This window comes from Prionailurus bengalensis, chromosome C2, assembly GCF_016509475.1.
Source record: "Prionailurus bengalensis isolate Pbe53 chromosome C2, Fcat_Pben_1.1_paternal_pri, whole genome shotgun sequence".
NCBI classification, from domain to species: Eukaryota; Metazoa; Chordata; class Mammalia; order Carnivora; family Felidae; genus Prionailurus; species Prionailurus bengalensis.
The window spans coordinates 94,671,281-94,684,629 of record NC_057350.1 but is presented as its reverse complement, the minus strand read 5'-3'; the positions used below and the strand labels follow the sequence as shown (position 1 = coordinate 94,684,629).

At 39.2% G+C, this 13,349-nt stretch overlaps 1 protein-coding gene across 6 annotated transcripts in view; it reads left to right on the top strand.

The window, feature by feature from the left end:
• The window catches only part of FNDC3B (fibronectin type III domain containing 3B), a 363,538-nt gene that overhangs the window by 185,680 nt on the left and 164,509 nt on the right, over positions 1–13,349 (top strand). For all 6 annotated transcript variants that reach the window (XM_043594896.1, XM_043594895.1, XM_043594893.1 and 3 more), the window contains one exon: positions 7,536–7,612. In XM_043594896.1, the coding sequence (XP_043450831.1) occupies positions 7,536–7,612 (77 nt within the window). The remainder of the gene's footprint in view (positions 1–7,535; positions 7,613–13,349) is intronic.

Below are 13,349 nucleotides of genomic sequence, written 5' to 3'. Positions count from 1 at the left end.
AAATTAGGGAAAGATAACAGGTAATTTGGGGAGAGGTAGAGAGCTAGGAATAGGATGGAGAAGTAGATAACTCTGGGAAAGCATGCATCCTTCCCTTTTTAAATTTTGGTTCTTATTTTTAAATCACAATTAATATATCTTGAATGTATTACATTTTTTTAATGGAGGATACTATTTCCAAGGTACAGAATGCGAATGTGTTTTTAGAAGAAAAAAATGTCAAGAACAAAACAATTAACTTGCTCATTTGAGAAACTGTAATTCTTTCTTTGTCTCTGTGGTGAATGATTGCACACTATTAATCTCTTTATTCATACAGTATTTTTCTTCTAGCAGCACAATGGTAAAGTTGCTTTTCAAATACCGTTACTTGACCAGGCACCGTGCTAGGGTATCTTACATACGTTACATCTTGCAGTCCTCAGGACAACCTTGAAAATAGCCTTTGTCATCCCTTTTTTTAAGTCAGAAATGTGCTAACCAGAGAGATTTTAAGAAACTTGCCCAAGGTCATGCTAGACTGTGATAAGGTTCATTCAAACCCAGGGCTCCTTAGATTCACGACTTTTTCTTCCTCACTTTGCTGTTCAGATTCTGCTGCTCCCAGCCTGTTTCCTCTCTGGCAGAATGCCTCTGGGAAGAAGTAGTTCCAGGTTAGAGAGACCAGCCTGTCTGAGCCATGGAAATGTGCCATCTATACCTGGCTTCTGTATGAAAATTACACCTAACGGAAAAATGACTTAGCAGCGTTTTAAGGAACAACAAAATTTACTCCAGAAGGAAAGTAAAATTAGAAGCGACTAAATCTACTCTACCAAATCCAGAGGGCCCTTTAAATGCTTATTTCTGTAATTACTAATGTGTCCAGGGGTTGATAATCTTTTAAAATCTTGCTGAATTTAGACAGTGCCTGAAATGCTTCCTTGTGTTTGTTTATATGTCCGTATCCCCATAATTAGACTATCAGTCCTTTGAGGATGGAGAATGTATCTTACTGGTCTTTGCATAGCACAGCATCTTGAAATAGCATCCTCCCAAATACAAATGTATGAGGAATGAAAATGTCCTCTAGGAGACTTCTACTCTGTTGCTTTTTGATAATTTGTTAGTAACTCCAGTTTTACTATCTCCCCCCCCCCCGCCTTTTTTTTTTTTTTTTTGGTTATATGCTCATCATCTTAAAAAAATGAAGTGAAATTCACATAACATAAAGTTAACGCTTTTAATTCATTGGCATTTAGTAAATTAGTAAATTCACTGTGCTGTGTAATCACTAGTTCTATTCTGAAACATTTTCATCTTCCCTAAAAGAAACCCTGCACCCAGTAAGCAGTTTCTCTCTAGATCCCTCCCCCCCCACCCCCAGCCCTTAGAAACAACAAATTTGAGTTCTGTCTCTTTTGATTTACTTATTCTGGATATTTCATATAAATGGAATTATATATAATATGTGATCTTTTGTGACTGGCTTTCACTTAACATAATGTTTTCAAGTTTCATCCACATTGTAGCATATTTGATTCCTTTTTATGGCTGAATAATATTTCTTTGTATTCTGTCATATTTTATTTATCCATTCATACTTGAATGGACCTTTTGGCTCTTTCCATCTTTTGGTTTTTGTCAGTAGTACTGCTGTGAATGTGTGTGTACATGTCTTTGAGTTCCTGTTTTTGATTCTTCTGGTTATATACCAAGGAGTTACATTGATGGGTCATATGGTAATTTTATGTTGAAATTTTTGAAGAAGCACCAAACTGTTTTCCACAGGGACTCTACCATTTTACATTCTTACCAGCAGTGTACAAGAATTCCAATTTCTCCACATCCTTCCCAACACTTATTTTCCATTTTTCTGAGAATAGCCATTGGAGTGGGCGTAAAGTGGCACCTCATTGTGGTTTTAATTTGTGTTTCCTTAATGACTAATGATGTTGAACATGTCATGCTTGTTGGTTGTTTGTATATCTTCTTTGGTGTAATGTCTATTCAAGCCTTTTGCCCATTTTTAAATTGGGCTGTTTACTTTTTTATTGCCTTGTAAGAATTCTTTATATATTTGGGATGCAGGTCTCTTATCAGATATATGACTTGTAAATATTTTTCCTCATTCTGTAGTTTGTGAGTTCACTTTCTTACAAATGTCCTCTGCACCAAAGTTTTTAATTTTGATTAATTCCAGGTTTTTTGTTGTTGTTCTTGCTTGTGCTTTTGATATCAGATCTCAGAATTCATTGTCCAATTCAACATCATGAAATGTAGCCTGTCTCCTTCTAAGAGTTTCATGGTTTTAGCTCTTGTATGTAGGTCTCTGATCCATTTTGAATGAAGTTTTGTATATGATGTCAAGTAGAGGCCCAAATTTATTCTTGTGTCTGTTTGGGGCATTTGGCAATTCCATATGAATTTGAGGATTAGCTTTTCCATTTCTGCCCAAAAGGCCACTGGAATCTTGATGGAGACTACATTGCCTGTGTGATCACTTTGAGTAGCCATGTTAACGATATTAAGTTTCCATCCCATGTCTTCATTTAGGTGTTCTTTAGTTCCACTTAGGTCTTTAATTTATTTCAGTAATGTAGTTTAAGTGTCAAAGTTTTTCATCCCCCTTGGTTACATTTATTTCTTAGATATTCTTTTGGATGCTGTTGTAAATGGAATTGGTCTTTTTAAATTTCTTTTTCAGATTGTTCATTGCTGGTGTATAAAAACTCAATTGAGTTATATGTTGCATTGTACCCTGCAAATTTACTGAATTCATTTATTAGCTCTAGTAATTTTTTATGGAATCTTTAGGATTTTCCTCATACAGGATTATGTCATCTGTGAGTGGATCTGGTTTTACTTCTTCCTTTCCACTTTGGATGCCTCTTCTTCCCCCCAACCCCCCCCCCCCCAATTGTCCTGTTGAATAGTGGTGATGAAAGTGGGCATTCTTGTCTTGTTCCTGATGTTTCGGGGGGTGGGGGGGGGTGGAACTTCAGTCTTTACCCATTAGGTATGATGTTAGCTGGGGGTGCTTATCATCTTTTAACCCACTAAATCATAGGTTATCAACGTGTGGCCCCTGGACAGCAGCATGTGTATCACCTGAAAACTTGGTAGAAATGCTAATACTTGGGACCTGCCCCAGACCTTCTGATTCTGAAGCTGTGGGAAGCAGAGGTTAGAAACTAGATTTAAGAAACACTCCAGATGATTCTGGTATACACTAGATTTTAAGTTTCTTTGAAGTTAGGATGTTTGTTTTGAGGACCTGTGCCTTATTTTTTTGTATTCCTTTTCATTCTCTTGTGCGATTAATCAGTGTGGAATAATTTTAAAAAATGAAAATAAGAAAAAGAAAGTTGGGGCGCCTGGGTGGTTCAGTTGGTTACGTGTCTGACTTCAGCTCAGGTCATGATCTCACGATTCTTGAGTTCTAGCTCCATGTCTGGTTCTCTGCTGTCAGCACAGATCCCGCTTCAGATCCTTTGTCTTCTCTCTCTGCCCTTCCCTGGCTTGTGCTCTGTCTCTCTCAAAATAAATAAATAAGCTTAAAAAAAAAGGAAAAAAAGAAAATGTCAAAAGTTTCCCAAAGTGCCTGCACAATCTCTTATTTTGTCTACAGGTTTTGAGCCACCATAAATAATTGGAAATTCATTATTAGACATTTACAGAATTCATCAGAAAACCTCACATTTCATATTCAGTCTTAGATCAATGACAAGCAGCACAGTGCACTTTGATGTAGACCATTTGTTCTGATAGTGACTTGCACTATAATTATCTGCTTACCTGCTAGCTAGGGACTTATCCTTTGGACTACTGCTGGCAAGAATTTCTCTTTTGGCTATTTAGAAAGACACGAGGGTCACTTTTATAGGGTTTATTGGATTTTATCACATCATTATTTTGCCTTTGCTTTTATTTTTCTCAATTTCTTTTATCTTGCTATGTTGTGATTTTAGCCCCCTTATATCTTTTTTGAACAAGACAATATTTAACTATTAAGATAAGAATGTGATCTATTGCTACTAAGGACTATTGTTGAAATTAGCCATTTGGGCACACAGTATCAGTTTATAGACAAATACACTAAGTGTGTTTAGTCACTGCTTATTTACCTATTGGTGAATACTCCGCTTTTTAAAATACCATTTAAAATTGCCCAAAATTGTGGGATATTTATTTATAGCTGGTCTTTTTCTAAAGCTGGTTTAAATGATAATTTATACCCTGCGTTCCAATTTTCCACCACTCTTAAGTGTCTGACCCTCCTTTGTATGCTCAGCTCAAGTCCATCTAGTTAACCTTGCCCCCAGAATGGGCGAAGGTTCTGAGTTTAGCATCAGAGCATGGGTTATATACACGTGTGTGAGATCTGGGGGTCGCTGGTAGCAGGGGGAAGCACAGAGTGAAGCAGAATGTCCTCACAGCCTTGGCAGGAGCTCAGAATCTCTCCATGGACATGTGTGGTCCTAAAAATACAACACTGGGCTTTCCTTCAGTCTCTTTGATGTGGGAGTATAGTCCTCGCATCATTGTAGGAATTACTGTTGATTGACTACACTGCTCTCAAGCCTTTCTTGTTCAAGGTTTGCTATAAGCAAATGAAAAATCATTAACAAATGCTAGCAGACTTCTAAGATGGTAGACCATGCACTTGCATATTGCAGTTAAATTTTTTAATGACTATAAACAATCATGGTTCTTATTAGTGTTTCACATCTTGTTCAGTGGGGGAAAAAAAGGAATTCTTGGCATTTGAAGTCATAGGCTAAAACCTGAAATTGATCAAATTACCCAAGGCATTTTTTTCATGGGGTTACTTGGCTCTTAGCAAACATTCTTCTTCCATTCTAAAAATTGTGCATGTGACATTTTTCATCTGTCTATGGAAGAGTTCATGCGGTCTCTAGCTGGGCTTGCTTCTTAATTACGTTCCCCCCAAAAGAAATCTGACCATAGTTTGGAAGTACTGTATATATGTGTTTACTTTTGTTTTTAGATTATTTGACGTATACATATCTGTGCATATCTACCTATATGTAACGTGTTTAATTAAAGCTTCCAAATACATAAGAAATTCAAAATTTTTTTGAAAAGTTTTAATAGTTCAGTGCTTTCCCAATATAGTCAGAGAGGAGATTGGTTTGAGAAAAGTGTGTGGCTCCCTCCTCCTTCCCCCAATATATCAAGTGTTAGTTTGAACAAGAAAAGAATAATTTTCAGCATATTCTAAGAGCTGTATCATTTAAGTCTTGTGTGTTGATTAAAGGGTATTGATTAAAAAATCAAAACAACCTAGTAGTCCTAGAAGTTTAGTAAGAGCACTTTGTTTTCATTAGGGAAGGGTAGTAATAATATCAGGGGGGTTCTCAAACACAAACAGTTCAGCAGAGGCAGTAAACTCACTGATTAGGAGATCAGTATTTGGAGAAACTTTAACTTCTCATACCACCATTGTGAATGGATTTCATTTTGCTAGCTCTTACGCTCCTAAATGCCTGTGGGTATGGCGGTGTATTTCAGAAAGGAGAGGAACCTTGGGGTTCCAAGGCACAGCTGAGTTTTGGGAGCCATCACTATATATTTTGCAATGCCCTTTGAAAGGGTTTGAGGACAGTGACAAGAGGAAGGGGGAACAAGCATGTTAAAGTCATTTGGCTACTTTCGAAATCAAGGCGGGGAAGAAAACATTTTCTGGCTGTAAATCACTTAGTTGTCCTACACGCTTTAAAGCATTTTATACAAATGACTTTAACAGTTTCAGGGGTCATGTCTGGGGTTAAGAGACTGTTTGCCTGGTGTATATTTCAATGATTAAAAAGCAATATTTTATGGAGATGGTACCATTTCTGTTCACAGCCTGTACTGTGAAATATTTGATATTTATCTGATGAGCAAGGTTTGCCTCTTAAGTCAATAATACATCAAATGTATTCTTGTTGAGTTTGTGTTACAGGAACATGGACTATTTAAAAAAAAATTGTACTCAGTGTAATTGTAACAAACAAGACAAAGCAGAAAGTTACAAATCAACAGAAAAAAATTGTAACGATTTTGATGACCCGTTATTGTGCCATGCAGTGCTCTAAGCACTTCTTCCCGTATTATTGAACTTAGTCTTTAAACCCAACCTAGTGAGGTAGGAATTGTAATTCTCGTTTGTAACTGTTGAGAAGTGAGACTCAGAAAGTCTAAATGAATTGTCTAAGGTCACACACCCAGTGTGAATAGTGAGCTAGGGACTGAAACCAGTCAGAGGCCATGCTTTTAACACCTGCTTATAAAGCTGAGTGCATTAACCCTTGGGTTTCACAGACAGTGCTCAGGCTACGGCTGAAATACTTGCCGATGTGTTTTTTAAAGTGAGTCAGATAAAAATTTAGTAAATGCCTAAATGTCCTGATGGCTGGGGCCAAAATGCTGAGGCTGAAGACAACGATGGGTTTGGAAGATGATTTGGAAAGTGCCTTCAGTGGCTGGTGGTTGGATTAGTTTAAGTCGCACTTAAAAATGGAATGGGGTCATGCAATTATCCACTCTCATGTCGTCGTTGTCTTTCGCTTTCGTTGATTTGCCAGTGTGTTAGCATGTGCGTTACTGCTGTGGTTTTGTATGTGTTCAGAACTTATCACATAGTTTAGTTGCTTGGTATATTGTCCATGGAGCTGGAGTGAATGCTATAGTCATATGGAGCTTTACGTGAAGATTAGCATCTTTTCTGCCTTGCTCCTAGTTTTTACCCTGTACTTGCAGACCTGCTGATAGGCACCCAGTATCCTTGTCCCTCCACACACCCTGCACTGGCCTCCCCTGCAAAGTATTTTATAACACTGGATTGTACTCGCAGGTGAAAGGTGCATTATGCTTCCAGTGTAAATGTAGCACTGGGTAGTGGGATCTGTCTTCTTTTGCCAAGAAAAGTGTTGTCTTTCTCTTGGTTTTTGTTACAGCCAAACAATTTTAATTGCCCACAGCACAACACACTTTAGGAGAAAGCAAATAAACAACACAAGGCACTTGGAGCCAGGAAGTCGCATCTCAGACTAGAAACACAGCTTCGGACGGACATTTGGGCAGTGGGTTGCTAAATAGGGCAGCCAGCTACCAAACTAAAAACCAGTGACCGTGAGCTTCTTGCACTTCTAGGGAAATCATTTAATCACAGGGTCATTGGAAGGGTGTTAGAAGTTGATTTTAACCTTATGATGATCAGTTTCTTTGTAATTAAATATTAACTCAAACTGTGTCTTCGGTAACTAACTTCAGTAACTGCTACTCTTTGTTTTCCGCAGACATGTGGTTAACGTTTATTGAATTTAATATTTTGAAAATAGCGTCTTGTTAACTGAATGCTTTCCTTTGAAATAATCCAGGTACATTTTCAAAATTTTCAAAGCTTTTACAGTAGGATCTATTTTTTTTTCCTTAAAAATAGTCCAAGTAATTAATTCTCTTCAGTTTTGATAATATTTTTAAAACACCAATATCATTTTGAATAATGTGTGTTTCTTCAACTCTTGATATCTTACTCTTGTCTCTTATAGGACCTGCTGAAGTTCCCATGATGTCACCTAATGGATCCATTCCCCCCATCCATGTGCCTCCAGGTTACATCTCACAGGTAACCATTGGATGGACTTCTCCGCTCGTTATGGGCACTGTCGTTGTTTCAAGAGAATATATGCTACAACTTAAAAACTTCCCTCAAAGTTAATTTCGTTAGGGTAATGCTAGAGTTGCCATCATTTTTGGTAGCACCACATAGTCCTTCCCAAATCTTGCCTCTTAACTGGCCGGGGAGCCAGAGAGAGAGAGAAACACAGTAGGGCGCCTAGGCTGTCCTCAGCCCAGGCGCGTTGACACCTGATTATGCCGGAGAGATTTCCTTCTATCTGTACCACAATTTGCTGGAAAGAAAGAATTGGTAGATAGGTTTAATTAGTAAAAATACCAAAGGAGACATTGTTAAAGCAAATAGGGTCTGCCCCTCTATGATTGGAGTCTCATTTCTCTGCAACGTGTCCTCACCTGGGCTTGGTGAATTGTTGAGTATGATGAGGGGAGAACTTGGCTGCTGTTGTACTTACATTTCTCTGAGATATAATTTTTCTTAGTAAAATAGCAAGAGCAATTTAAAAAGTGATAGCGGTTTCAGAGGTACGTGGGAAGGGTTAGAGAAGAAGTCAGGATAAATGCTAAAGGAGAAACCAGACAAAGTTTACGACGCTCAGGGTGCCTGGAACGTGGATGTCTGTACAAACTTTCATTTTGTCCTGTGCTCACTGCAGGATGAGCACGTCCCTTCTCTCCCGGCACAGCTTCCTTTCCAGATGCCGAATTGACTGTTTTTCTCTCTGCCCATTTTGTTCTTTTCTTTGTGCGCTTATGAGAGCATTCTGTGCTCCTTAGGAAAAAAAAAAATCCAGAAAAGACAGGAGAGAATAGAAAAGAAAATATTTATAATTTTACTACCCATGGAAGAGAATCATTGCATTAACATTTTTTGGATTATATTCTGGATTTTGTCCCTTTCTATTCTTCCTCTGTCTGCTTTTAAAGTGGTTTAAAATCTGTAATTTTCAGTTTTTAATGATTTTGTTAGGGTGAAAAAAATTGGCAGTTACATAGGAAAATTGCTAAAGTGCAGGCAGGAATCAAAGATTTATCCTTCTCTGATGTTAAAACTTAGCCATTTCTTCACTGTCTGAGCCATAGTGCAGCCACTATAATTTCATTTTTTCCATCCCTACTTTCACATGAGCCAATTTGACATCTTTTTTTTTTTTTTTTTTGAATAGTCAAAATGTCGGCCAGTTTCCCCACTGTTGCAAATAAATGACTTGTTTTACACAAGTCTTTGTAAATAAGAATCGGTAGAAGGAGAAAGGGTGCAGAGCAGGCCCGTCCAGCCAGGACACGCAGTGATGGATCACGTTCACGTCACCAGTCAGTTAACAGAAAAGAACAGGAATGTAGAATTCCATTATGTCTCCTCATTGATTTTGAGGAAGTGTTTCATTCCATTGAACCGTGTACAGTTCTCACAATTGTGACAGCAGAAATAACACCTCCTTTCACACACTAAAGGTCCATTTAAGGAATAGCAGTTAAAAGTTGGGACATTCTAGGGCAGAGAAGCTCCAGTGTGCTTTTCCTTGCTAGTGGTGTTCCTGTGACTGCACTCACTGCAAAACGTTTATGTGGCAGTCCTAGGAAAAACAGAAAAATTTTAGCCCGTGGTATATTTCTGATGCCCTGAAAACTTCTACAGAGAATCCGGGTAGAGGGATTAATAGCAGAACTGTAAACTCGCTTTCATAAAACTGATGATAGAAACGTAGTGCGATACTTTCTCAAGTGAGAATTAGGACAGACAATGCTAGAGGATATTGGAAGGATAGCAGAAATGGAATGATTTGGATGCTCAGTTGAGAAAAGAGAAAAAAGCAGTCTGTAAGGCATGTGTTCAATTTCATTTAGACTGGGCTCCTGAATCAGAAGAGAGTCCCAGCGTTAAGTATACTGCTGATACCTGGCAGTGAAGTCTGTCTGAGTAAAACCAATTGCTTTTCTTTTTTTTATTTTTTTTTTCTTTAACATTTATTATTGCAAGACAGAGAGACACAGAGTATGAGCCAGGGGGGTGGGTAGAAAGAGGGGGAGACACACAGAATCCGAAGCAGGCTCCAGGCTCTTAGCTGTCAGCACAGAGCCAGATGCGGGGCTCAAACTCTCGGACTGCGAGATCATGACCTGAGCCGAAGTCGGTCTCTTAACCGACTGAGCCACCCAGGTGCCCCTAAAACCAATTGTTCATATGGAAGAAAACTGACATTTCTACCAATGAAATTCTACATTGGTAGAATGTGTGTACAACATCTTTTTAAAGCGCACAGCACATACCCTTTAAGGAAATGGGGAAGGTGGAACCAAGAGTAAAATGTCTTAAGAGACTTGTCATCACCAAGAAATCTAAGGAGCAAAGTACATTTTGTCATGTAGTTGTGGAAAGAATCTCTCTCTCTTTCTTCTCTCTCTCTCTCTCTCTCTCTCTCTCTCTCTCTCTCTCTCTCACACACACACACACACACACACACACACACACATACACACACACACAAATTCTCCTGGCTGGACATATTTGAGAAGTGCCCAATACTGGTCTGTCCCTATGTGCATCACCTCTGCACTGTATCCCCACAGTTCTTTTCCTCAAATACATATGGCTCCCTCGTTCAGATCTAGAGTTGGGTGTACATCACATAGAAGCAGAGTTCAGGTTCTCTAGTAGAGGATGGATCTTGAATGGTTAGCTTTGCTCTCCTTTTGAGGGCCACCTTTTCCTGTTGGCCTACATTGCTACCACCTTAAACTTCTGTCCCTTGGATACATCACAGGTCTTCTCTCAACTACATACTTTTGTACCCATTATTTCTCTCTTAGAATACTCTAGAGACTTTCTTGGTCTGACAGTTCAGTCATCCTTCTCATTCAAGTAGCCCTCCCCAGTGTGACCTTTCAAAAACCTCCAACACAGAAATGGCGGTTCTGTTTTTCAGCATCTTTGGTGCTTTGCCGCCCTCTCCATCATGAAATACAGTATAATTTTATAGCCATCTCAAGAACTCTTAGTGCCTCATTGGGATTATATTTGAGAATCTAGAATACTGCCTGGTACCCGATAGTAGGTACTTGATAAATGTTTTTCAATGTAAGTGACTGGCCAAGCTGAAGTAAAGTAAATGTAGCATAGATTTGCTTCAAAGATTTAGAGGTTCAAGTAGAGTAATACAATACCTGACAGTTGGAAAATTAGCAAGATCAAAGGGATGTATATCTACAAGAATGAAATGCTCTGAATGTGGACCGAAGAGGGAGAGGAATGCCAAGACAGTGCAGAAGAGGAAAGAATAGTCTCTTCAACACATGGTGCTGGGACTGGATATCCAAATGCAGAGGACTGAAGTTGGACCTCTACCTCATAGCATATACAAAAATTAATTCAAAGTGGGTTATAGACCTAAGTGTTAAGAGCTAAGACTGAATAACTCTAGGAGGAACATTTCATAACCTTGGATTAGGCAATCAGTTCTTAGATTTGACAGTAAAGGCCCAAGCAGCAAAAGAAAAAAAAAAAAAACAAACAAACAAAGAGATACATTGCATTTCATCCAAATTACAACTTTTTGTGTTCCAAAGGACACCATCCACAAAATGAAAAAGGAACTTAGAATGGGAGAAAATATATGCAAATCATATATTTCAGAAGGGACTTGTAAGATTCTTTATATATTCCAGATACAACTGAAGAATAAAAAAACAACCCAATTGAAAAATGGGCAAAGGATCAAAATAGACATTTCTACGAAGAAGCTGTATACATTGCCAATTAGTACGTGAAAAGATGCTGAATGTTACTGTTTTTTTTATTTGTTTGTTTGTTTTTTTCTGGTGCAAAAAGGTGGTTTTATTAAAGCATGGGGCCAGGACCCGTGGGCAGAAAGAGCTGCCAAGGTGCTGAAAATTGTTAACCATCAGGGAAATGCAAATCAAAACCACAATGAAATATACTCCACTCGTACTAGGATGGCTGTAGTTAAAAAGATAGATAATAGCAAGTGTTGGCAAGGATGGGAAACAATTGGAACCTTTATATACTGCATGTGGTGATGTAAAATGGTACAGCCGCTTTGGAAAACAATTTGGCATTTCCTAAAACAGTTTAATATAGAGTTACCGTATGACTCAGCTATTCCACTCCTAGGCATATGCCCAGGAGGAATAAGACCCGTGTTAACGCAGAAACTCTGAGGTGAATGTTCATAGCAGGGTAATTCCTAATAGCCCCTAAAGGGAAACAACCCAGATGTCCATCGGCTTTATGAATGGGTAAACTTGATGGGATATATGCATACAATGGAATGTTATTCAGCCGAAAGAAGCCACTGATAAATGCCAAAGTGTGGATGAACGTTGAAAATATTACACCGAGTGAAAGAAGCCAGACACAAAAGCCATATACGGTATCATTCCATTTATTTATAATGTCTGGAACAGGCAAACCCATGGACGCTGAAAATAGAGGGGCTTTTGCCGGGGACGGGGAGGAGTGACTGCTCCTTTTTTGGGGGGGGGGGGGCGGGTAACGGAACCGTCCTGGAACTTAAACCGAGGCGGTGGTCGTTCGGTTAAAGTGTCTATATCAGACACTGTAAAAAGATGGATTTCATGGTATATAAATTATATCTCAACAAAGCTCTTATAAAAGAGAGGGGAGAGGGGGAAGGTAGTGACTGCTACCAATTATTCATCGGTAAACAATGGGGCAGCTGGGGAAGATGGGCCAGCCTGCATTGGTGTGGGTCGCAATGGTGCTAGTAACTACTGTGTGTGGTAGGAACTAGCCTGCCAAATGCTTTCCTTACGTCTCTAGCTTTCGCCGTCTTAATTTGACACGGGAGGAAGCTGAGGCCCTGAGTAGAAGGAGGATTGCACCCTAAGCATTTCGGAGCTCACCGACCTATTTCCCTCTGTGTTGTGATTTCAGAGTCAGCATCATCCTGCCTTGGTGTATATATTTGCTTTACGTTACGTGGCTTTCTGCCAGCGTGAGTGCGGGCGTGTGGTGCGCCTACTCGTGCATCTCCAGGGCTAAAACACCAGCTACTCACCTGTGAGGTAGTCCGTCATTGGAAGAAAATCGAAGGGGGCGGTGATTAAAGATGTTACGTCAGTAACTCTCATCTGAGTCGGTGGAGAAATTCTGGATTATAGCCTTCCTTACAGAATTTGATAGCTGAAAGTGCTTTAAGGATAAATTGATGAAATTGGTAAAATACAAATTAGATGTCAGCAATGCACAGACCATCTTATCGAAAGACGAACATTTCGTGTTGAAGGCAGCTCTGGGTGCGGTCAGCAGCACAATCTAGGCTGTTGTGGGTTGAGAAGGACTGAACCCACGGATCTAAAGATAGTGTGGACTTAGGGTGGGATAGGAAGGCAGTGGAATCTTGTCATCTCAACCCAATAATCTCTGATATTGCAGGCTTTCATGTCTTAGAGCGTGTGCGTGTTTTGCGCTTTACCTTTTGGTGAGAGGCTAGGGGACGTCTGAGGAAAAAGTAACCTGAGCTTTTCAACCTAAGAGAAAATAGAGGCTAAGTTTTGTTTCAACTGTAAGAAAGGAGACTTAGATAAGAGGGAATTTAGTCTTATCACACTCATCACCACTATTTCCTTTATATAAAAACAATTATGAATGTGATTAGGGCTGAAACTGGGGGTGTTAGGGTGAATACTACAGCTGGGAAGAGTACGGACAATACTTGAAGGGGCCTGCTTTCAAATTCCACCAT